The following is a 26872-nucleotide window of genomic DNA, read 5'->3' as shown; positions in this document are numbered from 1 at the left end:
CCTCTCTCTTCCGAGAGCCATAACTTTTTTATTTTTCCGTCAATCTTGCCATATAAGGGCTTGTTTTTTGCCGGACGAGTAGTAGTTTTAAATGAAATCATAGGTTTTACCATATAGTGTATGGGAAAATAGCAAAAAAATTTCAAGTGTGGAAAAACTGCGAAAAAAGTGTGATCGCACAATAGTTTTTAGGATGTTTTATTCACCATGTTCACTATATGGTAAAACTGATGTGACGCTGTGATGCCTGAAGTCAGTGTGAGTTTGGAGACACCAAACATGAATAGGTTTACTTGTATCTAAGGGGTTAAAAAAAATTCACAAGATTGTTAAAAGAAGTGGCGCACGTTTTGCGCCATTTTCCGAAACCCATAGTGTTCCCATTTTTTGGGATCTATGGCTCAGTGATGGCTTCTTTTTTGCATCTCAAGCTGACGTTTTAACTGTACTATTTTTGCACAAATGCTACGTTTTGATCGACTATTATTGCATTTTGCGCAAAATTTGCGGCAACCAAAAAACGTAATTTTGGTGTTTGGAATGTTTTTGCCGATATGCCATTTATGCCATTTATGGATCAGATTATTTGATTTTATATTTTGATAGATCGGGCATTTCTGTTTGCGGGGATACCAAAAATGTGTATGTTTTTTATTTTTTTAAACCTTTAATTTTCAATGGGGCACAAGGGGAATGATTTGAACTTTTAGGCTATGTGCCCACGGGGACATTTTCCTGCGGATATATCCGCAAGACATTCCGCAGGTGCTCCCATAAATCTGCAACAGAACTTTCTCTGTTTCAATGCTGCGGATATACAGCGGAATATCGTGCGGATATGGTGCAGACATTCTGCATTGAGGATACAGTACCATGGCTTCGGCACTGCATCAGAACAAGTGCTGCAGTGATCGGGGTGCTCATACTTACCTCCATCATGCAGCACCTCGCTTTCCGGCGGCCGGGTCACTGTCAGCGTCTGGTGCACTGTGCTGGAAGTGGGCGGGCCTGAACGAGCTCCGGCTGTCATATGACCGGAGCTCGTGCAGGCCCCGCCCACCTCTTCCTTCCTGTACCTCGCTGGATCCACCGCGCTGCTGTACACCGGACGGAGAAAGTGACTCGGGTCTCTATCAAGGCAGGTAAGTATATGGGACCCTGCGGAGAAATCCGCAACAATAATTGACATGCTGCAGATTTTTCCGCACGAAAATCTGCACGATTTCCGCTGCAGAAAAATCCGCAGAGTGGGCACAGCATTTCCCAAATGCCATAGAAATGGCTGGGGAGTAGCTGTGCTGCAGATTTCTGGAAAATCCGCGGCTTTTCCGCGAGAAATCCGCGGCAAAATCCGCGCATTTTCCGCAGCGTGGGAACATAGCCTTGGGGTTTTTTATTTTTTTTTCATTTTTTAAACTTTTTTTTTTATTTTACTGGTTCCCTTAGGGGGCTATATGGCTCAGCTGTATGATCGCTCTTCCATATCTCCAGATCACAGCTACAGAGCTGAGATCTGCAGATATGCTGCTTTAGGGCCTTTTTCCACTCGAAATTTCCTGGTGCGAGTTGCAATGCGATAAAAAAATCGGATTGCACTCGCACCAGTGTAAATCAATGAGACTGTTTCCTCTGTCCTGTTTTTTCTCCACACGAATCGGGCTCTCAGTGCAATCGCAGCCTGCTGCATTTTGCAGCGAGTCTCGGCTCACGTGTTTGAAAAATCGCACTGCACTCGCATGCGGTGCATGCAGAGACAGACAACGGAGGAGATGGGGAGACAGTGCTCCCTCCATCTTCTCCGCTTCTGTGATGCGATCGTAACATCGCATTACAGTCGCATGACCCTTGGCTGACAACCGCAGCAGAAAGTCATTAGCATATCGCTTCTGATGTTTTTAATTATTTATTTATAAATAATTAAACAGCCTGGGGTGCCCTCCATTTTGGATTACCAGCCAAGGTGAAGGTGTGAGCTGTGGTCTGCAGGCTGCAGCCATCTTCTTTACCCTAGCTTGCTATCAAAAATGGGGGGATCCCACATCGTTTTAATTATTTATTTATTTTTTAAAATACAAGGCTAAACACCTTTTAGTGCCACGTCAAAGTCACTAAAGGGTGCCAGCTTAGAATATGCAGGAGGTAGGACATCATACTGTATATGTGTTTTAACTATCTATCCATCCAGCCTAGTTTTTTTAGGCTATGTGCCCATGATTAGGGTTTGCAGTGTTTAGAACGCAAAGTGTTTTCGCTCCATTTAATGTACTGCATTGTGCAGTAGAAGCGCAGTGGAAGGATTTTTAGATCTCCCCTGCCCACTGTGCTTCTTTTTTCTGCAGCATAAACTGACCTGCGGCGTGGCTTCCTGAGCCTCAGCATGTCAATTTATGATGCAGAGATGAGAGTATTCTCTACAGGGAGAATAGCGCTAAAGTCCACAGCAGCCTGAACCCTGAACACGGGTAGCTGTGTTCTCCTGTGGACAACAATCACATCTCTACAGGAGGGCTGGCACTGCATCCTAGACTTCGTGTCGCCGGATTGTGGGCACATAGCCTAAAAGTGAGAAATTTGCTGCTACAGCATCATTTTTGTGAAGTACCTGTGGATTAAAAATGCTTACTATACCCTTAAATAAAATTCTTGAGGGGGTCTAGTTTCCAAATTGGGGTCACTTGTGGGGGATTTCTGATGTATAGGTACCCTAGGGGCCCTGCAAATGCGACATGATACCCGCAATTTATTTCAACTTTTCCAAAATTCAAATGGTGCTCCTTCCATTCCAAGCACTCTTGTTTGTCCAAACAGAGGTATTTGGCCACATGTGGAGTATCACTGTACTCATAAGAAAGTGGGTAACAAACTGTTTGGTCCACATTTTGGCGTTACCTGTTGAAAAAGTGAGAAATTTGGTACTAAAGCAACATTTTTGTGAAAAATAATGAAAATTTTCAATATGACAACCTAAGATTACCAAATTCTGTGAAGTACCTGTGGGTTTTAAATGCTCATTGTACTCCTTGAGGGGTCTAGTTTAGAGAATGGCATCACTTGTGGGAGGTTTCTGATGTTTAAGGACCTTAGGGGCCAGGCAAATGCAACATAGTGCCCGCAATCTATTTCAGTTCCAAAATTCAAATATTGCTTCTTCCGTTATGAGCCCTCCCATTTGTACAGAGATTTCTGACCACATGTGGGGTATCAGGGCACTCAGGAGAAACTGGGGAACAAGTTTTGGGGTCCATTTTGATGTGTTATTTCTGCTAAAGGTGAATACATTGTGTCTAGAGCAATATTTTTAGGTAAAATGCTATTTTTTTTCATTCCACATTGCTTTAGTTCCTGTGAAGCACCTGAAGAGTTAAACTTTGTGGTTGTGGTTTTGAGTACTTTGAGGAAGTTTTTAGAATGGCATCACTGTTGGATGTTTTGTGTCATCTACGCCTCTCAAAGTCACTTAAAATGTGATGAGGTCCCTGAAAAAATGGTTTTGTAAATTTTATTGAACAAATGAGAAATTTCTGGTTAACTTTGAACGCTTCTAACTTCCGAAACCCAAAAAATGTGTTTAAAAAATGATGTAAAGTAATTTTGGAAATGTTATTTATTAACTATTTTGTGTGACATAACTCTCTGGTTTAAGGGCATAAAAATTTAAAATTTGAAAATTGTAAAATTTTCATCAAATTTCCAATTTTTTTTTACAAATAAAAGAAAAAAATATTGTCCTAAATTTACCACTATAATGAAGTACAATATGTCATGAAAAAACAAACAGTCTCAGAATTGCAAAAATTGGCCCGGTCATTAGAGACAAAATCTCCCAAGCAACTCATCGGTCACAACTTTCTGTTGTCACTGTTAACAGAAATGCCTAAAATAATGTATACCTGTCCTGTCTAAGGTTTACTTATAATGACTGTTTATCACTACAAACATGAGGTATTGGAAATATGGGTAAGAGTATATACTACACTAAACATATGAGGTGTTTATATTCCTAAATGGTATACTACCTGCTGTTCTCCGATTGTTATGAAGCTACGAGTCCAAGCATACAATGAAAAGTGTTGTTACAGCATGTTGGGCCTAGTAGTTTTATGACATTTTTAGATACCCTGTAAATAATTAAATATATAAAATGCACATAAATAATGCATGAAGGAATTGAAAGACCAGGCAGAATAGCATAAAGACAAGCAATGATAGGCTTTCTACTAGTAAACTACCTTGCAGATAGAGATGCTGTATAATGTCGCTCAGCGTTATTATCAACTATTTCAAAGAAGTCAATGAAGGTTGTAAGTCTAAACATCAGAAATTGAGATAAAAGACAAGACATTTTACTTTTTATGGCCCTTGAAAAGGATCTCCTGGTATTTTTTAAAATATAATATTAATAAACAAGACATTTAGGGACAAAAAGTATATTGATGATGTTCAAACCACAGGTAACATTATAAGAAACTGGCGTGATTGCTTCCATACATTTTTTCTGAAACACTAGGGTATTTCTGAGAATATATCGTTAAAAGATCTGGCTGAGACCTATATTCAAGACAAAACTAGTCAGGACCACTATAGCCGCCCCCATGCTCATCACACACCACCTGACAACCAGTTCTCTTCATTCACTGCCGAGGATCGCATCAAATCTCCAGCACTTTCACTGTAGACCATGCCTTCCAGCCTGATTCACTGGACACAGCTAGAGGTCTTGGCACACAGCGGTAGAAAGGAATAAACCAGATGGCGAGCTGGAGAGGTTTTTTTTAACCAATACTCATCTCACTGTCCAGCCCTCTTCTCTATGTCATTGGGCACACTACATCTACAGCCTCTTCACTGTAGACCAGGACTTTCATCTGTAAACAGGCCTGAGTTTAATGAGCATTATAAGGTTGCAATGATGACGTGAGCTTATGATGCACAGTGATTTCCGGCCTGGAAACTTACAGGACTATGGGGAGATAAGGTATGCACACCAGTGACTATGTAAGGGGAATACATGGAATAGCAGAAACTGCTGTGTGAATACTGACTTGAAAAATCCAATAGCTATGTGTAAGAGTGAAAATGTGAAAAATGGAATCTGCATTACTGCCATGAACATATGAATCAAGAGAAATTTAGCTACTGAATTGATCAATGCAATAGAGCCCCAACACTACGCCAAAGTATTTCTCTACGTTGGGGTCCCTAGCTTGTGTGTGTCCTCTCATGCAGTTAAAAAACTTACCGTGTATGGGAAGCTGAGACCCAGGCTATTTATGCGTATTATATGGATTGGCAATAGGTGTGGTGGGGAGGGTTCACAAACGAAAAACTACTAACAATAACGAATAACGTTTGGAACACCATTCTAAGTCTGAACTGGGTGCAAAAAACCTAAAAAAAAAAAAACATCACTATGGGGAGATAAGGTATGCACCTATTGCCAATCCATATAATACGCATAAATAGCCTGGGTCTCAGCTTCCCATACACGGTAAGTTTTTTAACTGCATGAGAGGACACACACAAGCTAGGGACCCCAACGTAGAGAAATACTTTGGCGTAGTGTTGGGGCTCTATTGCATTGATCAATTCAGTAGCTAAATTTCTCTTGATTCATATGTTCATGGCAGTAATGCAGATTCCATTTTTCACATTTTCACTCTTACACATAGCTATTGGATTTTTCAAGTCAGTATTCACACAGCAGTTTCTGCTATTCCATGTATTCCCCTTACATAGTCACTGGTGTGCATACCTTATCTCCCCATAGTGATGTTTTTTTTTTTTTTAGGTTTTTTGCACCCAGTTCAGACTTAGAATGGTGTTCCAAACGTTATTCGTTATTGTTAGTAGTTTTTCGTTTGTGAACCCTCCCCATACACACCTATTGCCAATCCATATAATACGCATAAATAGCCTGGGTCTCAGCTTCCCATACACGGTAAGTTTTTTAACTGCATGAGAGGACACACACAAGCTAGGGACCCCAACGTAGAGAAATACTTTGGCGTAGTGTTGGGGCTCTATTGCATTGATCAATTCAGTAGCTAAATTTCTCTTGATTCATATGTTCATGGCAGTAATGCAGATTCCATTTTTCACATTTTCACTCTTACACATAGCTATTGGATTTTTCAAGTCAGTATTCACACAGCAGTTTCTGCTATTCCATGTATTCCCCTTACATAGTCACTGGTGTGCATACCTTATCTCCCCATAGTGATGTTTTTTTTTTGTTTTTTTTTAGGTTTTTTGCACCCAGTTCAGACTTAGAATGGTGTTCCAAACGTTATTCGTTATTGTTAGTAGTTTTTCGTTTGTGAACCCTCCCCACCACACCTATTGCCAATCCATATAATACGCATAAATAGCCTGGGTCTCAGCTTCCCATACACGGTAAGTTTTTTAACTGCATGAGAGGACACACACAAGTTAGGGACCCCAACGTAGAGAAATACTTTGGCGTAGTGTTGGGGCTCTATTGCATTGATCAATTCAGTAGCTAAATTTCTCTTGATTCATATGTTCATGGCAGTAATGCAGATTCCATTTTTCACATTTTCACTCTTACACATAGCTATTGGATTTTTCAAGTCAGTATTCACACAGCAGTTTCTGCTATTCCATGTATTCCCCTTACATAGTCACTGGAGTGCATACCTTATCTCCCCATAGTGATGGGTTTTTTTAGGTTTTTTGCACCCAGTTCAGACTTAGAATGGTGTTCCAAACGTTATTCGTTATTGTTAGTAGTTTTTCGTTTGTGAACCCTCCCCATACACACCTATTGCCAATCCATATAATACGCATAAATAGCCTGGGTCTCAGCTTCCCATACACGGTAAGTTTTTTAACTGCATGAGAGGACACACACAAGCTAGGGACCCCAACGTAGAGAAATACTTTGGCGTAGTGTTGGGGCTCTATTGCATTGATCAATTCAGTAGCTAAATTTCTCTTGATTCATATGTTCATGGCAGTAATGCAGATTCCATTTTTCACATTTTCACTCTTACACATAGCTATTGGATTTTTCAAGTCAGTATTCACACAGCAGTTTCTGCTATTCCATGTATTCCCCTTACATAGTCACTGGTGTGGTGCATACCTTATCTCCCCATAGTGATGTTTTTTTTTTTTTTTTTTGTTTTTTTTTTTTTTTAGGTTTTTTGCACCCAGTTCAGACTTAGAATGGTGTTCCAAACGTTATTCGTTATTGGAAACTTACAGGAGTCCTGATCTAAAGAGATTGGAGATACAGAGCGCGAAGAAAACCAGACAATGGCTGCCAAGGTGAGTATATTAGGATTTCTTTTTTTAACATATGACATGCATTTCTAGGGTTTGTATTTTCCAAAGCAGCACAATTTCCGCATATTGACTGTTTGAGAAATGAACTACAAAGTACTTACTTTATGAAACCAATCTAAGGGCCCATTAACAAGTCTAAGTTTAACATACCATGAGGAAAATAAGTATTTGATACATTGCCAATTTTGAAGGTTTTCCCACTTCCAAAGAATGGAGAGGGCTGTATTTTTTATCCTTGGTACACTTTAACTGTGACAGACAGAATCCAGAAAAAAATCCAGAAAATCACATTGCATGATTTTTAAATAATTAATTTGCATTTTATTGCATGAAATAAGTATTTAATCCCTGACCAACCAGCAAGAAATTTGGCTTACACAGACCTGTTATCTTTTCTTTAAGAAACCCTCCTACTTTGTATTGATTAACTGTATTAATTGCAACTGTTTGAACTCGTTACCTGTATAAAAGACACCTGTCCACACAATCAATCACACTCCAACCTCTCGACATGGCCAAGACCAAAGAGCTGTCTAAGGACACTAGGGAAAAATTGTAGACCTCCATAAGCTGGGCTGAGCTACAGGACAATAGACAAGCAGCTTGGTGAGAAGACAACTGTTGGCATACTTATGAGAAAATGCAAGAAACACAAGAACGACTGTCATTCTTGTTTGTTCTGGCATTCCTTGCAACATCTCAACTCGTGGAGTAAAGATAATTCTGAGAAAGGTCAGGAATCAGCCCAGAACTACATGGGAGGGCCTGGTCAATGACCTGAACAGAGATGGGATTACAGTTTCAAAGATTACAGTTAGTAACACACTGCGGTGTCATGGATTAAAATCCTGCAGGTCACACAAAGACCCCCTGCTCACGCCAGTAGATGTCCAGGCCAGTTTGGAGTTCGGCAATGACCATCCGGATGATCCAGAGGAGACATGTGGTCAGATGGGACCAAAATAGAATGTTTTGGTTTCAACTTTACTTGCCATGTTAGAGGGAGAAAGATGAGTACAGCCTCAAGAAAACCATCCCAATCGTGAAGCATGGGGGTGGAAACATCATACTTTGGGGATGTTTTTCTGCAAAGAGGGCAGGATGACTGTACAGTATTGAAGGGTGGATGGAGATGTTTTTCTGCAAAGAGGGCAGGATGACTGTACAGTATTGAAGGGTGGATGTATGGGGTCATGTATTGCGAGATTTTGGCCAACAATTTCCTTTCCTCAGAAAGAGCATTGAATATGTGTTGCGGCTGGTCTTCCAGCATGACAGTGACCCAAATACACAGTCAGGACAACTAAAGAGTGACTCCGTAAGAAGCATTTCAAGGTCTTGGAGTGGCTTAGCTAGTCTTCAAACCTGAACACAATACAAAATCTTTGGAGGAAGCTGGAACTCAATGTTGCTCAGCAGCAACAGCTCTGAAATCTGAAAAATCTGGAGAAGATCCGTATGAAGAAGTTGGTTAAATTAAATGCTGCAGTGCGTGTAAACTTGGTCATAAACTACAGTAAATGTCTGTCCTCTATAATTGCAAACAAAGGTTTCTGTACCAAATATTAAGGTTTTGTTTTTTTCTATTGTATCAAATACTTATTTTATACAATAAAATGCATTTAATTATTTAAAAATTATACAATATGATTTTCTGGATTTTTGGGGGAATTTGTCTGTCATAGTTGGTGTTCCTACTATAAAAACTACAGACCTCTTGATTCTTTGTAAGGAGGAAGATTTGCAAAATCGGAAGTGTATCAAATACTTATCTTCCTCACTGTACATGTGGTACCTGTTTAAATACATGGACATATTCTAGTCTATGCACATTTCTTGTATAAATATTTCTGCAAACTGTTAGACCACATAAAACATATCCAAGTGTAGTCCAATTTAGGGACCAAACTCGTGTATTTAACCCCTTCAGCCCCCGGGCACTTTCCGTTTTTGCGTTTTTGTTTTTTGCTCCCCTTCTTCTGAGAGGCGTAATATTTTTATTTTTCCATCAATCTTGCCATATGAGGGCTTGTTTTTTGCAGGACGAGTTGTACTTTTAAATGAAATCATAAGTTTTACCATATAGTGTACTGGAAAACGGCAAAAAAATTCCAAGTGCGGAAAAATTGCAAAAAAAGTGTGATCGTACAATAGTTTTTGGGATATTTTATTCACTGTGTTCACTATATGGTAAAACTGAGGTATCTATGTGATGCCTCAGGTCGGTGCGAGTTTGTAGACACCAAACATGTATAGGTTTACTTGTATCTAAGGGGTTAAAAAAAATTCACAAGTTTGTCCAATAAAAGTGGCGCACGTTTTGCGCCATTTTCCGAAACACGTAGCGTTCTTATTTTTAAGGATCTATGGCTCAGTGATGGCTTATTTTTTGCGTCTCGAGCTGACGTTTATAATGGTACCATTTTTGCGCAGATGCTACGTTTTGATCGCCTGTTATTGCATTTTGCGTAAAACTTGCGGCGACCAAAAAACGTAATTTTGGCGTTTGGAATTTTTTTGCGACTACGCCGTTTACCAATCAGATTAATTGATTTTATATTTTGATAGATCGGGCATTTCTGAACGCGGCGATACCAAATATCTGTATATTTATTTATTTTTTAACCCTTTAATTTTCAATGGGGGGAAAGGGGGGTGATTTGAACTTTTAGGTTTTTTGTTTTTTTTTTTATTTTTTAAAACTTTTTTTTTTTTTTTTTTTTTATTTTACTAGTCCCCCTAGGGGGCTATAGCGATCAGCAATCCGATTGCTGATCGCTATCTGCTGATCACAGCTATACCTCTGTAATCAGCAGATTCAGTCACTTTGGTTTTCCCTCTGCTCTCGGCCGAGGGAAAATGAAAGTGAAACATCGTAGCAGCAGGCGTCATCACATGACCCTGTGCTACGATGGCAACCACCGATAGTCACGTGATAACACACGTGACTTCCGGTGGGGGCGGCGGTGAGTAACAAACATGGCCGCGCGCATTTAAATCTTGCTGCCAGACTTTGGCAGCAAGATTTAAGGGGTTAATGGCCGCGGGTGGAAGCGATTCCACCCGCAGCTAGCAGGCACACATGTCAGCTGTTGAAAACAGCTGATATGTGTGCCGATCCACGCCGCCTGCCCGCGGCAGGGGGCGGGGCTTAACGGGACACGATCCTGGACGGATAGATCCGTCCAGGGTCGTGAAGGGGTTAAATGATACTGTCTGTGTTGCTATGAGAAACTTGGAAAAGTGACATGAGTTTTTTTCTCGAAAAAAAAAAAAAGAAAAAAGGAAGACATACAGACAGGTAAAAACAGACTCATGGACAGAAAATGGATGAAATTCAGTTCTAAGATAAATAGTTGTTTAGTTTTAGAAAAAAATGGAAAAAAAAACCCTTGTGAGTATTCAACCTTAGGGCTCATGCGCACGTAACTGCTGAATATTCTGCAGCGATTTGACAGCATATGTGCAGAAACACTACATAATGAATTCAGTATTTTTGTAAAAAAAAAGCTGATTTCACGCGCTCGGGATGCTGCCCCCACCATAGACAGAGTGGGAGATGCATCCAGAACGCACAAATAATTGACATGCTGCTTTTATGAACGCACAGATTTGGGTAAAAATTTTAGCACCCAAATTGCTGCGTTCAAAAAATAATTGTATGCACGTGTCATGTACAATCTTCATAGCTTGTGCAGGGGACGCAGGACACATGCATTTACGCTGCAGTGCTATTGTAGACTGAGCCCTCACAGGCAGGGACCTCTATCCTCATGTACCAGTCTGTGCCTTGTATTGTTTATGATTATTGTAGTTGTCCCTATTATGTTTACCCTTTTCACATGTAAAGTGCCATGGAATTGATGGCGCTATAATAATAAATAATAATAATAATAATAATAATACGCAGCGTAAATGCATGCAATTATGCAATGTGTGCACGAGCCCTTAGTTCCCACAATGAGTATTTGGTGCATTTTTGATGCAGTATGTATTTTATCATGTGTGTTCAGCTATTGCGTTTTGTCTTATTTTGGTATGTCATTGTCATATTTAGTTAAACTGTTTTGTTTGGAATCTTCCTGTTACTTCGCTTTGATTAAACTTTATTGATATAGTCATTTATAGACTATATGCATTTTTATTGTGCTGGAAACGCAAAAAAAAAATGCACAAGTTTTTATTATCTGCAGATTTTCCATATCTTTTTAAAGTCCATTGGGAAAAAAAGCAAAGAAAACAAATAATTACAGGATGAAAAATTAAAAAGTGGCAGATTTTACAGTCGCACCTCAGTTTCGGCACTGTAAAAAAAAAAAAAAAAAAAAAAAAAGTGGGCATGAAATTTATATAAATCTCACACACTACTGGAACTGTAATACACTGTTCTTTTGTGCACAACAATAAGCAGCAGAAAAACACAACAAAAATTCGTAAATAAAGCCTACCGCTACATTCACACGTGTGGGACACATCCTAGTGCTGTCCGCTGTTTTCTCGGACAGGACACTGATCCATAGAGTTTCATTGAACTGTACACACATCAGATTTAAAAACAGATCGGTGTCTCTGGTCTAAGAGACTCAGAGCATGTCTTATGCTCATTAGTTTTTCGGATCAAACTAGGCCACTAAAGTCTATAGGGATCCATGAGACATGGAAGAGACTAAAAAAACACTGTACTTTAGAGAGCTTCAGTTTCATCTGCTATATTGTTAAGAGTCAATAGATAAAACAAAAGATCAGACACTGTACCTGCTTCATCGGAAAAAAAGGATAAAAAAAATGATGTAACTAGGATACAATTACAATGACACTAGAGAAAAAAATTGGTCCGTTTCTGTAGGATGATAACACGCACATGGAATCTAGCCTTAAAGAACTTGTTTGTTTGAAGCCTGTTAAATGTAACTGAAGAGTCCTTTTATGATCTCTTGGTTAAAGCGCAGAGGACAGTTAAGAAATAATAAACCTTTCATGATCGTGTTCATGAATAATGTATAATAAAGCTAGAGCTCTACTGTAACTTTTGTAGACTTCTTCCAGCTCTAAGTACACAGGAGTGCACCCAGTTAGCCTGAATTCACAAGTTTTTCCCTACTAATGAACCAGTTTAAATTCAGTGTTCTGGATCCATTTGTTATTAATTTTTGCACTTTGTGGACATTTTTACCATCCGCTTAGTATTAGAATTTTTTATGAGAAAATAAATTATTGTGGTTTTCTAAGTTCGAAGTAACCAGTCATTAAAAACGAATAGAAAATGGATGCATCCCAGATGTAATGGCATTTTCTGAACAATTTACTTGAATGGGCTTTTTGATCTCCAAATTTCATTACAAGTGAACATGCATCCCATTTTATTAAACCATTGGTCTGCCTTAAAAAAAGACTGAGTAATTCAAAAGCATGGCACTTCTGGAAAGGTGGGGATGCTCTGGTAGAATCAAAAACTGTAATGTAGATAATATACGAGTATAGGAAGATAACATGCAGGGATATACAAGCGGCTCTTGTTAAATAGTGGCGGACAACACTTGCATAGCCCTGCACTCCATCTTCTTTAGGGTGCGCTCACATGAGCCGTATGACTTGCACGAGTCTCACATCATATTACCCGGCACGACCGCACACTCTCTGGACAGGAGCGTGTCAGCTACATAGAAATACATGCAGCCGACCCGCTGCTGTCAGGAAAGAAGCCGGCTGCACTGGCTGATGCGATCCGATACTCGTGCGAGTCATGTGAGCGCATCATTAGACAAGTTTCCCTCAGCAGCATTTGAACTGATGAAGATCAACTAAATGGCCAAAACGTCTTTTCATGCACTGGATCTGCTGCTATTTTAATAAATCACGATTGCACTTTATTGGAGTGCCTGATTAGATTTTATTTGCCAAAAAAGGACTGGCTTGTCAATAAGCCCATGAACTATGATAGGCACATGCTCTATCCACAATTGAACATGCACACAAAAATTACACACGTGAATAAGGCGCTACAGCTGAAAAAATTCATTAGGACTCCAGCTATTGCTTGGTTAATGAGGAACTAGAGACTGAACTGGAATAGTTTTATCTTAGCAGTTATTCTTTTATTATTTTAAAGGGCAAATTGGTACGGAGTGTTTTTTTTTTTTGCTTTTCAAGTACAATAATTCAATTAAACCATCACAACCTTTTGAAAAAAAAATAAGGCAAATAAAAACACCATGAAGAAAACACAAAAAAAAAACACAGTATACCTTCCATTTGACGTTTTATGAGGAATAAAGCCCCATAAAATTCAGGTTTTCTGCATTTTTTTTGCCATACACTTTTGAAGTTTTTCTATTTAGGCATTTCTTTCAGTCCCTTTTTTTTCCCCATTCAGGGATCTATAGAAAAATAACTGAAAAAAGTCATACCTAGACCATGTGGTTTAAAAAAAAAAAGAACTAAAAATGTTAATTCGCAAAAAAAATCTCTATATAAATCTGAATAACAAAATCATGAAAAAATGAATGTTTGAACTTTGTTTTTAATCTCAAACAAGTCTGAAAAAATGCTGAGTTAAAAGCACAGTTTAAGTGTAAATCAACTTTTATCTTTTTTAAATAATGCAGCCCTTTAAATATCCTGTAGATTGGTGGTAGCCTGGGTGCCAAAACATCCATCAATGGCTCAAATTAGTAAGCAGACAGACTTAGGGGTACTTTGCATACTACGACATCGCAAGCCGATGGTAGCGATGCCGAGCGCGATAGTCCCCGCCCCCGTCGCAGCTGCGATATCTTGTGATAGCTGCCGTAGGGAACATTATCGCCACGCCAGCTTCACATGCACTCACCTGCCCTGTTACTTCGCTCTGGCCGGCGAACCGCCTCCTTCCTAAGGGGGCGGGTCGTGTGGAGTCACAGTGACGTCACACGGCAGGTGGCCAATAGAAGCAGGGGGGCGGAGATGAGCGGGACGTAAACATCCCGCCCACCTCCTTCCTTCCTCATTGCAGCCGGGACGCAGGTAAGGCAATGTTCCTCGCTCCTGCGGCTTTACACACAGCGATGTGTGCTGCCGCAGGAACGAGGAACAACATCGTAACATCGGTCCTTCCAAAATTATGGAAATGACTGACGCTACACCGATGATACGATTTCGATGCTTTTGCGCTCGTTAATCATATCAAAAACGATTTACACACTCCGATGTCGACAGCGACGCCGGATGTGCGTCACTTTCGATTTGACCCCACCGACATCGCAGCTGCGATGTCGTAGTGTGCAAAGTACCCCTTACTGTGGTGTAGACACCCATAGACTTTTTATTAAACCCATACATCAATCTGCAAACACTCATGCAGGAAATGAGCTCTGTGTGTGGAGCCGGACCCCAGGACATTTCAGTGACTACATTATATTAAAAAAAATGTATAAGTCCATGGGAACACGTTGAGTATTTGGTGTGTTTTTTACCTGTATTTTAAGCCAAAACCAGGAGTGGGTAAAAAAGGCATCAGAATAGTTAGGCTATGTGCCCACGGGAGCTTGTCCCTGCGGATTTTGCTGCGGAAAACCTGCGGATTTATCGGGATTTTTCAGATAAATCCGCAGGTTTCAGCAAGTACAGACACTCCCGATGTTATCCTATGGGACATGGGGAGTGCTGTGTCCACGCTGCGGTATGTGAGGCTGCGGAATATGCTGCGGATATCCTGCAGCTGCACATAACTGCATGTCAATTATTCCTGCGGATTTACCTGTGGAAATCTGCCTTGGTCCCATACTTACCTGCCTTGATAGCAGACACCCGGTCACTTTCCCTCGCTGTAGAGAATGGCAGTGGAGCTAGGAGCAGGAAGCAGAAGGCGGGCGGGGCCTGCACGAGCTCTGGTCGTGTGACAGCCGGAGCTAGTTCAGGCCCGCCCACCTTCTCCTGCACAGTGCGGCACTGACAAAGTGACACCGGAGAGAAGTGCTGCGTGATGGAGGTAAGTATGAGCTCCCCGATCACTCCAGCACTTGTTGTGCATTGATGATGCAGTGCTGAAGCCATGGTACTGTATCCTCAATGCAGAATGCCTGCACCATATTCACAGGACATTAAGCAATAAAACCGCAGCATTGAAACAGACAAAGTTGTGCTGCGGTTTTCTGGAAGCTCCTGCGGAATGCCCTGCGGATATAACAGCAGGACACTTTCCCCCATGGGCACATAGCCTTAAAGGAAACAAGTCATGTGATGCATGCTGCTCAAACTGTGGGTAGCATGAATCGCAGCCAGACTGCATGGCCATAGCCAGACATATTATTCTCTGGAACTCCACCCCTGGCTATCTCCTCCCAAAGTCACTGCAGGTGATTGAAAGGTCTCTTCCTATTTAAAAGCAAGAGAGAGACCTATCATTTACCTGCAGCAGCAATGGAAAGAGCCATCTGGAGGCAGCACAGGACTAGTCTAGTTTTTGGCTATAGTTCCCGGCTGAAACTTCAAAGTATATGTTCTCTAAAGAGCCAGAGCTTTTCAAAGAATAATATACTTAGCTGAAATTCATGCTGCCTGTGGTTTAGGCATGAATTGCCGTATAGGTTTTCTTTACAAGACAAAAATACCAAAATGGAGGGACACCAGATTTATCAAGTCCTGTAAGATAACTCCCAAACACATGCCAATCTGCTACTTATTCAAAAGTAAAACTGATGATGAGCCAGTGGTATACAAAAAAGATGAGGACCAAATAACATAGTTCAAAATGGATCCCTCATTAGGGGCAACAGACTTAACATGTGCTTGCTGCAGAAACCATTCCATGCAAATGCATTTGTGCAATAAATGTGCCATTTAAAAATTTACTATTTTTGTTTACACGGGTTTGTTTTTTTTTACAGCAGCCTGCGGACAGGAAGTTTGTTTGCTGAAGGGAAGAAAATAAAGATCAATCATAGCCAGGCCTGCATCTACCAAACACCTACTAGCATTTGCATAGACCAGGGGTCGGGAACCTTTTTTGCTGAGAGCGCCATGAGTTCCACATATTTTAAAATGTAATTCCATCAGAGCCACACTCACCAGGGGAGAGCGGCGGTGGTGGAGCAGCTCAGAAGGTCCCAGGAAGCAGGGTAGGAGATGCTGCGGACACGGAGGGGGTGTTGTGGCTCAAGAGGGTCAGTGTGCAGAGGGTCGGTGATACTGCTGTGGGCTCATGGGGTGTCACGGCAGCAGACGCCATTGATTTACCTACAAGCTGCATTTAATCTCCCACAGTTGGCGAGATCGACTTCAAGAAAATGGCTGCGGCGCATGTTCAGATTGACATGATGGACTTACATAAAATGGCCTTGGTGTCCTATCTGCGCACGTGCCACCTCCACAGCCATTTTCTTGAAGTTGATCTCGTCAACTGCAGGAGATTCAAAGGAGCCCACAGATCAATAGCTCCCGCGACACCCCACAAGCCCGCAGTATCGCCGACCCTGCGCCACCACTATCGCCACAGTAATGCATATGCGGTTGATAAGATTTGGGGGGAAAAAAGTGGTTCTTACAAACAAGAAAAAACAGTATTTTGTCATTAAAGATTTGTCTGCGAGCCAGATGCAGCCATCTAAAGAGCCACATCTAGCTCGCGAGCCATAGGTTCCCGACCCCTGGCATAGACTGACCCTAAGATATGTACAACACATCCATGAGGTAACCTATAACAACTAAAACCCTGAAAACCAAAGCTGTGCATAATGTTTAATGTATTGTGCATGTTCCATAAGGGAATAATACTGGTGCACTGTTTGACATATCAGTAATTAAGCCCCATTCATTTTTTTCAGAATGGCCTTATACATAGGACATCATCCAATGTATGAATCTTGCACAATAAAAATGTCTGAACTTTAAAATGCCAAGATTTTTCTTAATTATCATTATTATTATTTTGTATAATTGCCATGATTTTTCTTTATACAATTAGTCTAATGCGCCTACATGTAGTGCCATTTTCTCATCTGCAGTGGGAAGAACAATCATTATTTCACTTCTTTGTCAAATAAGTCGGATTAAGTTGTTACCATCACCGTTGCTGAGTTACCAGGTACTTTGATATACAATGATGGTAAACTCACAACGTTCACATAACAATACATACAAGTAACATGTTAGGAAAATATAGCTTTAATTTAAAGACATATAAACAGTTTTGGTACAGAACAGACATGATGCTGTAAATCCATTGATCTATTTTTTTTTTTCTTATAATGTTGTTTTTTTCCCCCCCAAATAAATCATTTGCATTTTGCTTGCTATATACAATGAAATATCACATGGACATTCAGTGCTTTACAGTTGACGTCTCGAGAAGCAGACTGAGGCTGGTTATATGTTAACTACACAACTCAATAATCAGAAATGAAATTGATGGAAATATGAGTCTAAGGATCCTAGGAGAGTCTAGGGATCATAATGTTTAATAATGCCTAGCAAATAAATATTATACCACATCATAAAAGGTATTGCTAAAATTGCTGCTGTGGAAAATCTGTCACTATGCTTAAAAGTTATGTTGTAATTCCATCACCCCCCCCCCCAAAAAAAAAGAAAAAAGCTAAAGAGAATGAGCAAATAAAGAATATATCACTGTGCTACGTCTAGAAACCTAAATCGTATATTAAGCTAGATGCAAGCTAAACAGTGGGAGATCAATCTGGCTTCTTTAGACATTGAGAAAGACATATAAACCAAGCAATCCTTTGTTAATATAAAAGTGAAAATTCACAGAGACAAGTATTGTGTGTTATGATTGTCAAGTAAGTGCATATACCGTCCATAAAAAATAAAATAAAAAATCAAATACTGTGGATGATATATCACTCACACACACGGAATAATAAGAAACCTCCAGTCATCGTTACATAACACCTTGCATCATGTGTAATACTAATGAATCTTCCCTTGGAAATGAATTGCACTTCTTGTTAATCCCTTTTTAAATCTCTCCCTTACAGCTTGAGGTACGATAACATACATTCAGTGTATCAAATTTGACTTTTTTTTTTGCATTTCAATAGAAATATAGAAAGGTTACATTTATTTTATGCAAATGGTATATGACAATAAAACATTAAAAATATAGAATATATACCATTTTTTCACAATAGTTCTGGGCCCCCTGCTGGGTAACACGTAACCAACATCTTACTTTGATGTGTTTGGCTTCCGCAGGTGAGAGACATGTGTACCAAACAGATAATGACTTCAGTAAGTAGTAGTGCTATATGCATTATGTATATAAAAAAACTTTACAAGTTTTGTTGCTTTAAGTAAAAAAGCTGTAAAGAGATATTTACATATATATTACTATATGGTATAAATTAGTGGTCCTTCATGATAACCATTACCAACACATTGTGTTATTTGTATTTTTCCATCCTCCAACATGTATTGATCAGGAAAAAAAAATTGTTTCAAATGTTAGAAATCTCAATTGGCTTTTTATCGAGTAAATGGAAGTCCATTTTGCCATTTAGTGGAATTTGAACTTCCAAGTTTTCATTTATTCTATGATCTTTCTTTCCTTTTCTCAAGCAAATATACATTGCCATCAGGGTGACAAGAATAACAGATCCCAAACAGAATATTGAAAGAGTGACCAGTGTAGGGACGCAGGAATCTGCTTCAATCTTTCTATGAGTAGGCTCAATTGCTATTTGTGGTTCCTTCTCTTCTACATTGATATCAGGATCTTTCCTTAACAAATTCTCAATGTAGCTCTCATTGCTTACAGTATCATTGACAAACAAATTGACCATAACTGTGGAGAAAAGCGGTTCTGGATAACCATGGTCTGTTACTTTAACTAATAATCTATATAAGCCATAGTCATCCCTCATTAAGGCCTCCTCTAAGGTTATGTTTCCTGTTTTGGAATCTATCCTAAAAGATTCCGGTCTAGGTCCCCTCCTTCCTATAATACTGTATGCTATGACTGCATTCATCCCTGTGTCTTTATCAACAGCATAGACTTCAGTAACAGGAGAACCAGGCAAAGTTGAAGGAAGGACTAGGAGATATGACATATTGGATTGTGGGAATAAAACCATTGGGGGGTTGTCATTAACATCCAAAAGTAATATGGTTATTTTAGCTGTAGAAGACAAAGTAGGGTCACCTCCATCAGTAGCTTCGACCCAAAGAGTATAAGAACTCTGTTGTTCTCTATCCAGTGAAACCTTTGCTCTCATAAGTCCTTTGCCAGTGTCGATGACAAAAATGTCACTGCCATTCACTATAGAAAGTGCTACCCAGCCATTCTGTCCAGAGTCAGCATCTGTGACGCTAATTACTCCAATTTCACCAAAGCCCGGAAAGTTCTCAGGAACAAAAAAACTGAAATCTTTGCTGATGAAACGAGGGCTATTGTCGTTTTTGTCTAGAATTGTAATATGAACAGTGGCTATGGATTCTCTTGGAGGATGGCCAGAATCTCTTGCTTTAACAGTGAACCTGTATTTCTCCTTTTCCTCTCGATCTAGCATAGTTGTAACTGTAAGAATCCCAGTTTGCTTATCAAGAAGAAAATATGCAGGTGCATCAGATCCCAAAAAGTAGGAGACTTCACCCCTTTCTCCACTGTCAGCATCAGTGGCATGTAGCTTGGCTAAAAAAGCATTAGGTCGGTTGTTTTCTTCAATTGTAACTTCTATTGTGGGTTGTGTGAAAACAGGTGAATTGTCATTCTCATCAAGAATATGCACTTGAATTGGTTTCCTAACTTTAGACCCATCCAAACTAAGTGCAACCACGGAAATGTTATATATTCGTTTTGTTTCATAATCTAAAGTATTTGCAGTCTCAAGCAAATATTCATTTGTGTAGGTTTTGTATGCAGAAAGTCGAAAAGGTCCTCCTCCTTCTAAATAACAATTCACCTTATACTTGCCATCAGGATCTTTGATTGTAAAAAATGCAATGGGAGAATTAACAGGTTCCAACTCCTTTAAATAGACAATTCCATTTTCTTCATTTGCGATATAGCGGGGTACAACCTCTGGTGGTCGGAGTGCCACTTTAGTAATGGAAATAAACACGTTTATGACAGCTGGGATGCAGCCTGGGCCATTGCCAAGTATAGTTAGTTTATGTTGTTGAATGGTGTTGCCATCTACCTTTTTGAAAAGTTTTATCACTCCTGTATTTTCATCCAAAGAGAAAAGTTCTTTTGAGGACTGTGGAACACGTTCGCTGAAGGCATACGTGATTATTGCATTGCTACCAAGATCAATGTCCACAGCTTGTACCTTGGTTACTTTCATACCAACGCTTGAATTTCCAGGAATAGTCACATTAACAGTAGATTCACTGAACTGTGGACAATTATCATTGACATCACTAATGAGAATAGAAAGTGTAGCAGATCCTACAAGGGGTGGGTTGCCGCCATCTTCAGCAATAATTATAGTTTTGTATTCAGACTTGACCTCTCTGTCCAAGGTCCCCATTATTATTAGGTAAGGTGTCCTTTCCCCACTCTCATTCTCTTCCACATCTAATGTAAAAACACCATAGTAGTCCACTAACCTGTAGGTCTGGACCCCATTCAGTCCTCCATCGGGGTCATAAGCAGGATGCTCTATAACCAGTCTGGTGTTAACAGGAGCATTCTCTGGGACAGTAATATAAATCTGTACTACTGGAAACACAGGAGCATTATCATTCACATCAATGACGGCAATCTTTACTTTGATGAGCTTAAAATATTCCTGTGGCAAAATGATTATATCAAGAAGGAGGACACATTCTTGAACACCAGGGTTCTGTGGGCAAAGAGCTTCTCTGTCCAGCTCCTCTGCTGATGTGTACAGCTCCCCCGTGCTGTTATCTAGTGTCACATACTTCCCACTTAGCCCTTTAGATGCCAGGCTGAATGAAAGAGGGGGGTCAGTTACCAGACCCAGCTGCAGATCACGCACAATGTTTCCAATGAGAATCCCCTTGGGTAATCCTTCGTGGAGCATGTAAAGCAATTCAGAAGCTGTGCTGTAACTTGCTGAACTAATTGTGGGTCCAGTCAAGGGAACAATCAGGCAGAGGAACAAAAAGTGCTGAAATGAAAGAGGCATATGTTTAGAAATACAGACATGACAATGAGGATCAATAATAATAATAATAATAATAAAAAAAAATTTAATTCTATTACCAAACATGTTTGTTTTATGATGCTATATTATAATAATAGCTAGGATACAATCATTAATATTTTCAATAATTACAGCTAAATCTGATCATTTATGTCTGTAGTAAAGCTAACAATCTGTTCACTATTGTGTCATCACCGTATGGGCTTTATAAATGCCATTCATTGCACTATTACACAACATCCTTCACATTTCACACATCATTGATACAGATTACGAAGAGCTATCCAAACATTGCTAAAACTACTAGTTGCACAGTATCTCCTACCTGTACATGGCTTAGACTGGTCCTGGCTGGACTGGCTTGCTGCCCCATATCCAGGTTGAAGGCTTTAGAAGCCGGCTCAGTACTCCTGTGTGCTGTGTGATCCTTTCATTCCCTTGGTAGTTTAATCCCAATGAAACTGCAGTCATTTAGTTCCTGGTGTTAAAGACACAGACACTCCCTCTCTGCTCATGCAAATCTCTGGGCAGCCTCAGCCAATGGCCACAGATGCATCAATTAACAAAGCAATGAAAAGGGATGGACTACCTCTGACCGGACCATGAAAAGCAATATTTGGCTTTAAGAAGAAAGTGGGCAAAGATGTATACAAAACTTAGATGGAACAAGATGCACATGCTTCTAAATTATAGATTAAATGCAATATAGAGAGAAAGGACATACATGACATGCAGACGTAGCAAAGTCAGGATCATTTAACTGTTTCCAGTGTACACTGATAAATCCCTAAATCTTGTAAGATTATACGTTAACCTGTAGCATAAACTTATAAACAATAACCTCAAATGCCAAGGAGCAGGTGTGCGTGTGTGTGTGTGTGTGTGTGTGTGTGCATGTGTGTATGTGTATATATATATATATATATCTCTATATATATATATATATATATATATATATAGAGAGAGATATATATATATATACACAGAAATGTGTGTATATATACACATTATATACTGCTCAAAAAAATAATGGGAGCACTTAAACAACAGAATGGTATTTTAGTATCCCCTTTATTTTTTTGAGCAGTACGATTATATATATATATATATATATATATATATATATACAGCTTGTATGTATGTATATGTAGTATGTATATGTAGTGTATAATTTTATATATATACAAATATGTACATATATAGTATATATATATATATATATATATATATATATATATATATATATATATATAAAATAAGGGTGACACGTGTTAATATCCAGCAGACCTTATGTGGTAGTCATTGCTTTCCTATAGTGCTGCAGGTAGTCCTAATACAATATCTTAATGTGAGAAATTGCCACTTTGCAGCAATGAGATAGTTACATAACAAATTAGGCTCTGCTGGATCCCTATATGAAGTACAAATAGCTGACTACATATGGATAACTATTGTCTCACCTGCTGGTATCTGCTGTGCATCACAGACTGAGTATGGTGCTGGAGTTGCTGCTCAGCACAGACCTCCCTCCTACTCACAGTATGCGGCTTGTGTGGTCATTCCATGTTTTAATTCCTTTCTTTCTCTGCAATTGCTTTGGCTTGAAAGAAAGGATTGCCATCCCCCGGATGCTGTTACTTGAAATGTTCAGTTCAGACATGAGACCAGATTTATCACATTTTCGACTATGTGTGCTGGCTTGTAAGTGGAATCTGGGCAGCAGGCAGCTGTGGCAGCTGAGTTAACTATTTAAATGCTAATGCATGAGGGATAGTCCAGTTTATAAAACAAGAAATATTAATTGAAACTTACAATATTTATATTAATGCACAAAATAATAATAATAATAATAATACCAATGTAAAGAAAACTATATAAGACCCACCTTTTTTTAGAAGACCTTTCCTTCAGGGCAGATTTTCTTTATACACACACACACGCACGCACGCATGCACGCACACACACACACACACGTTTAACTCCCCTAGAGCAATTTATTGCAATTTTTTGTGGTCAGTTCAATAAGATTACACTGTAAATATACAAATACTGAATATTTATGACAGCATTAACCCCTTAACGCTCCATGCATCTATCATAGAGCTGGTCAGGATGTGGGGTATGGACACAAGAGTTCAGCCCGATGTGTTACACAGCTGGCATATTCATCTAAGGCTGGATTCACATGATGTTATGGCATCCAATGCGAGTTATGCTAATGACCCTTGGCTCCCGCTCTGCTGTCAGCGTGAGCAGAGTGTCATTTTTTGCGATTGGATCACAGCTGCGGAGGAGAGGGCAGGTGCTGCAGAGGAGTGGGACGGGTTAATCTCCCTATCTCCTCCATTGTCAGCTGATGTGATTATGGCACTGTACTTGGATGTCATCCGAGTGCAGTCCGATCTTTGACTCGCGCCAATAGACTTGTATGGGTGCAAGTGATACGTCTCTCTCTGACAATCGCAGCATGCTGTAACTTTTTGCTCATCCAGAAACTGGATGAGCAAAAAGTGGACCATCGGCTCTCCCTCATTGACCAACATTTGTCCAAGTGCAATGCGAGATTTTCTCGCATTGCACTTGTCCAAATCATACGCTCGTGTGAGCGTACCCTCACAGCAATTATCACAGCTTTTGTCACTGCACCTACCACAAAAAATATAATCAAGAACCCATGGAAACATGGTATGTACCTCAATGGTATTATTAAAAACTACAGCTTGAGCTGCAAAAACAAGCGCCCACATGTCCATAGACACAAAACAAAAATGTATGGGTCTTAGAATATGGTGACACAAGAAAGGTACCCTGAATTTGTATTTGCAAATGGCAGCTGCATCGTGGCCATGCTGACCCAATGATATGGCCAAAAATTGTGCCAATATGCAGATCTGGGAAAATTTTAATTTACTATATCAAAAAGCACTTTCACTATGAATGGTCATACTATAATACAGCAGTCACGTTTCATCCGCCTTGTGTGAACACAGCCTCGGGTGTCTATAACTCCTTCCCCCCACAGCAATTTTCCGTTTTTGTTTCTTGCTCCCCTGCTTCTGTCAATCTTGCCATATAAGGGCTTATTTTTTTGCGGGACAAGATGTAGTTTTAAATGAAATCATAAGTTTTACCATATAGTGTACTGGAGAATGGCAAAAAAATTCCAAGTGCAGAAAAATTGCAAAAAAGTGCAATTGGACGATTATGTTTGGGATATTTATGCACTCTGTTCACTATATGGTAAAACTGATGTGTCGGTGTGATGCCTTAAGTCAGTACAAGTTTGTGGATACCAAACATATAGGCTTACGGTTATATAAGGGGTAAAAAAATTCAGACATTTATTAAAAAAAAAGTTGCACACTTTTTGAGCCATTTTCCGAAAACTGTAGCGTTCTCATTTTTCGGGATCTAAAGCTCAGTGATTGCTTATTTTATGCATCTCGAGCTGACATTTTCAATGGTCCAATTTTTGCGCAGATGCTACAATTTGATCGCCTGATATTGCATTTTGTGAAAAACTTTCGGTGCCAAAAAAAGTAATTTTGGCGTTTGGAATTTTTTTGACACTACGCCGTTTATCGATCAGTTTAATTGATATTATATTTGATAGATTGGGCGTTTTCTGAATGCGGCAATACCAAATATGTGTATGTATATTAATTTTTTAACCTTTTAATTTTCAATGGGGATAATGGGGGGTGATTTGACCTTTTAGGCTTTTTTTTTTTTTTTTTATTTTACTAGTCCCCCTAGGGGACTATAAGGATCAGCAGTCTGATCGCTGGTTCATTTCTGTAGATCAGAGTAGCATTGCTCTGATCTTCAGAAAAACTGCTTCCCTCTTAGAGATGGCGCTCTGCCGGCTGTAAGAGGAACTGACTCCTGATAGCTACTGGAGTCATCACATGACCATGTGCTACCATGGCAACAATTGGCTCCATGCGATCATGTGACGCCCTGGCACCGCCAGGTGGTCACACAGAATAGGCCCCCGCATAACACCTTCCCACACAGGGTTACACTCAGCCAACAAAACTCTAGTCACCCCCCCAGGGTAGGAAAGGAACACCAGTGGGCGGGACCAGGTGGATGGAAAATGCCCACCAAGGGGTCTGGAGAACCCAGGGCAGGAAAAGAGTGAGTTGAGAAGTTGAGTTGAGAGTAGTTGGAGTGGAGTGGAGCAGTTGAGAGGAGAAAGTGACGTACTGAGTCAGAAAGGAAAAGAGTCGGGGTTGGAGCCCCAGCGTACTGGCTAGGTGGCAGACGGTGGTCTGTGTCTGTCAGGAGACGGGAAGACGGCTGCTGGAGATCATTGGTGGACCGGAACAGGGTTGGAGCCTGCCGGTACCGACACCAGAAAACCGACCCGGAAACCGTGCACAGAGGGGGTACTTTGACCTTGAAGCCAGGACTGGAACCAACGGCCTAGCTAATTAACCAATTGAGGGCAGGATTATAGGTACTGTCCCAACCAAAGTCCCAAAAGCAGACAACAGCCCACCTCAGGAAATAGGGAATCCACCAGGGCCCGATAGATCCCAAGGGCCAGTGTCAGCAGGCACGGCTCCCAACCAAACTACCGGGAGCGGACTCCCGTGTTTCACATTGGGAAGTCCACCACATCAAAAACACAGTGCAGAGGAAAGCGACACAGACCATCAGCCCGGGTGTGGGACCAGAATACACCCGGCCGCGGCGACCGGCCACCAGCACCTTGGTTTACCATTGGACTTGTGTGATTCATTCAATCGTAAGTAAACTAACATCCCCCGGTCTGACTGGGCGCGCCGGCCCTTGCAATCACCACCCTCAGCACAGAGACACTGGGCCCCGGGGCATCCATCCCTACCCACGGAGGGATTAACATCCAGCTGTCATCCCATTGCCCCTGGGTGCCCCACAACAGCAGCAGTGGTGCCACACTTCACCACACACCGTGGGTGGTGTCACAGACTGTAAATGGCAAATCCTGCACAAATACGTCCCCTTTTATTTGAAGTGTCGGCGCGACCCCCGGGTTCGGTAGAATCTCTCGAGCCACACTGCAGATCGGGATCCGAGCAGCCCGGCTGCTGGCACGGGGCGGCAAAATCAAGTCACGTGACTTCCGATGGAGCCAGGTGAGTGTTTACCGCGGTTGGGATTTACACCACACTGTCACATTTTGACAGTGCAGTGCAAGGAGTTAACAGGCACGAGTGGAGAGCAGATCCACTCGTGCCTGATAGCTGCACATGTCAGCTGTTCATATCAGCTGACACGTGTGGAACTCACTGCCAGCTGCCTGCTGCAGCCAGCAGTGAGTATACCAACATTAGGCAGGGCGTACCCTGTACGTCCCATGTCAGTAAGCTGTCAAAGCAGTTTCCTACTTTCAAGTAGGCCTCATTCAGGCATCCATGTTGCACAGATGTCTTATATCCTTTTTGTTTTACAGATATAGCATATGCACATTATAA

General features: G+C 40.5%; 1 protein-coding gene across 1 annotated transcript; it reads right to left on the bottom strand.

Annotated features, from left to right (window-relative positions):
• Nucleotides 1-17440: 17440 nt before the first annotated feature.
• Nucleotides 17441-21900, bottom strand: PCDH20 (protocadherin 20). The gene is made up of 2 exons (XM_075336835.1): nt 21736-21900; nt 17441-21374 (listed from the first exon to the last, which is right to left on the bottom strand). The coding sequence occupies exons 1-2, from the start codon at nt 21781-21783 to the stop codon at nt 18738-18740; spliced, it is 2685 nt and encodes an 894-aa protein (XP_075192950.1). The 5' UTR covers nt 21784-21900; the 3' UTR covers nt 17441-18737.
• Nucleotides 21901-26872: the final 4972 nt, after the last annotated feature.

Source organism: Anomaloglossus baeobatrachus, chromosome 2, assembly GCF_048569485.1.
Source record: "Anomaloglossus baeobatrachus isolate aAnoBae1 chromosome 2, aAnoBae1.hap1, whole genome shotgun sequence".
Classification (NCBI taxonomy): Eukaryota; Metazoa; Chordata; class Amphibia; order Anura; family Aromobatidae; genus Anomaloglossus; species Anomaloglossus baeobatrachus.
This window is presented reverse-complemented; position numbering and strand designations above follow the sequence as displayed.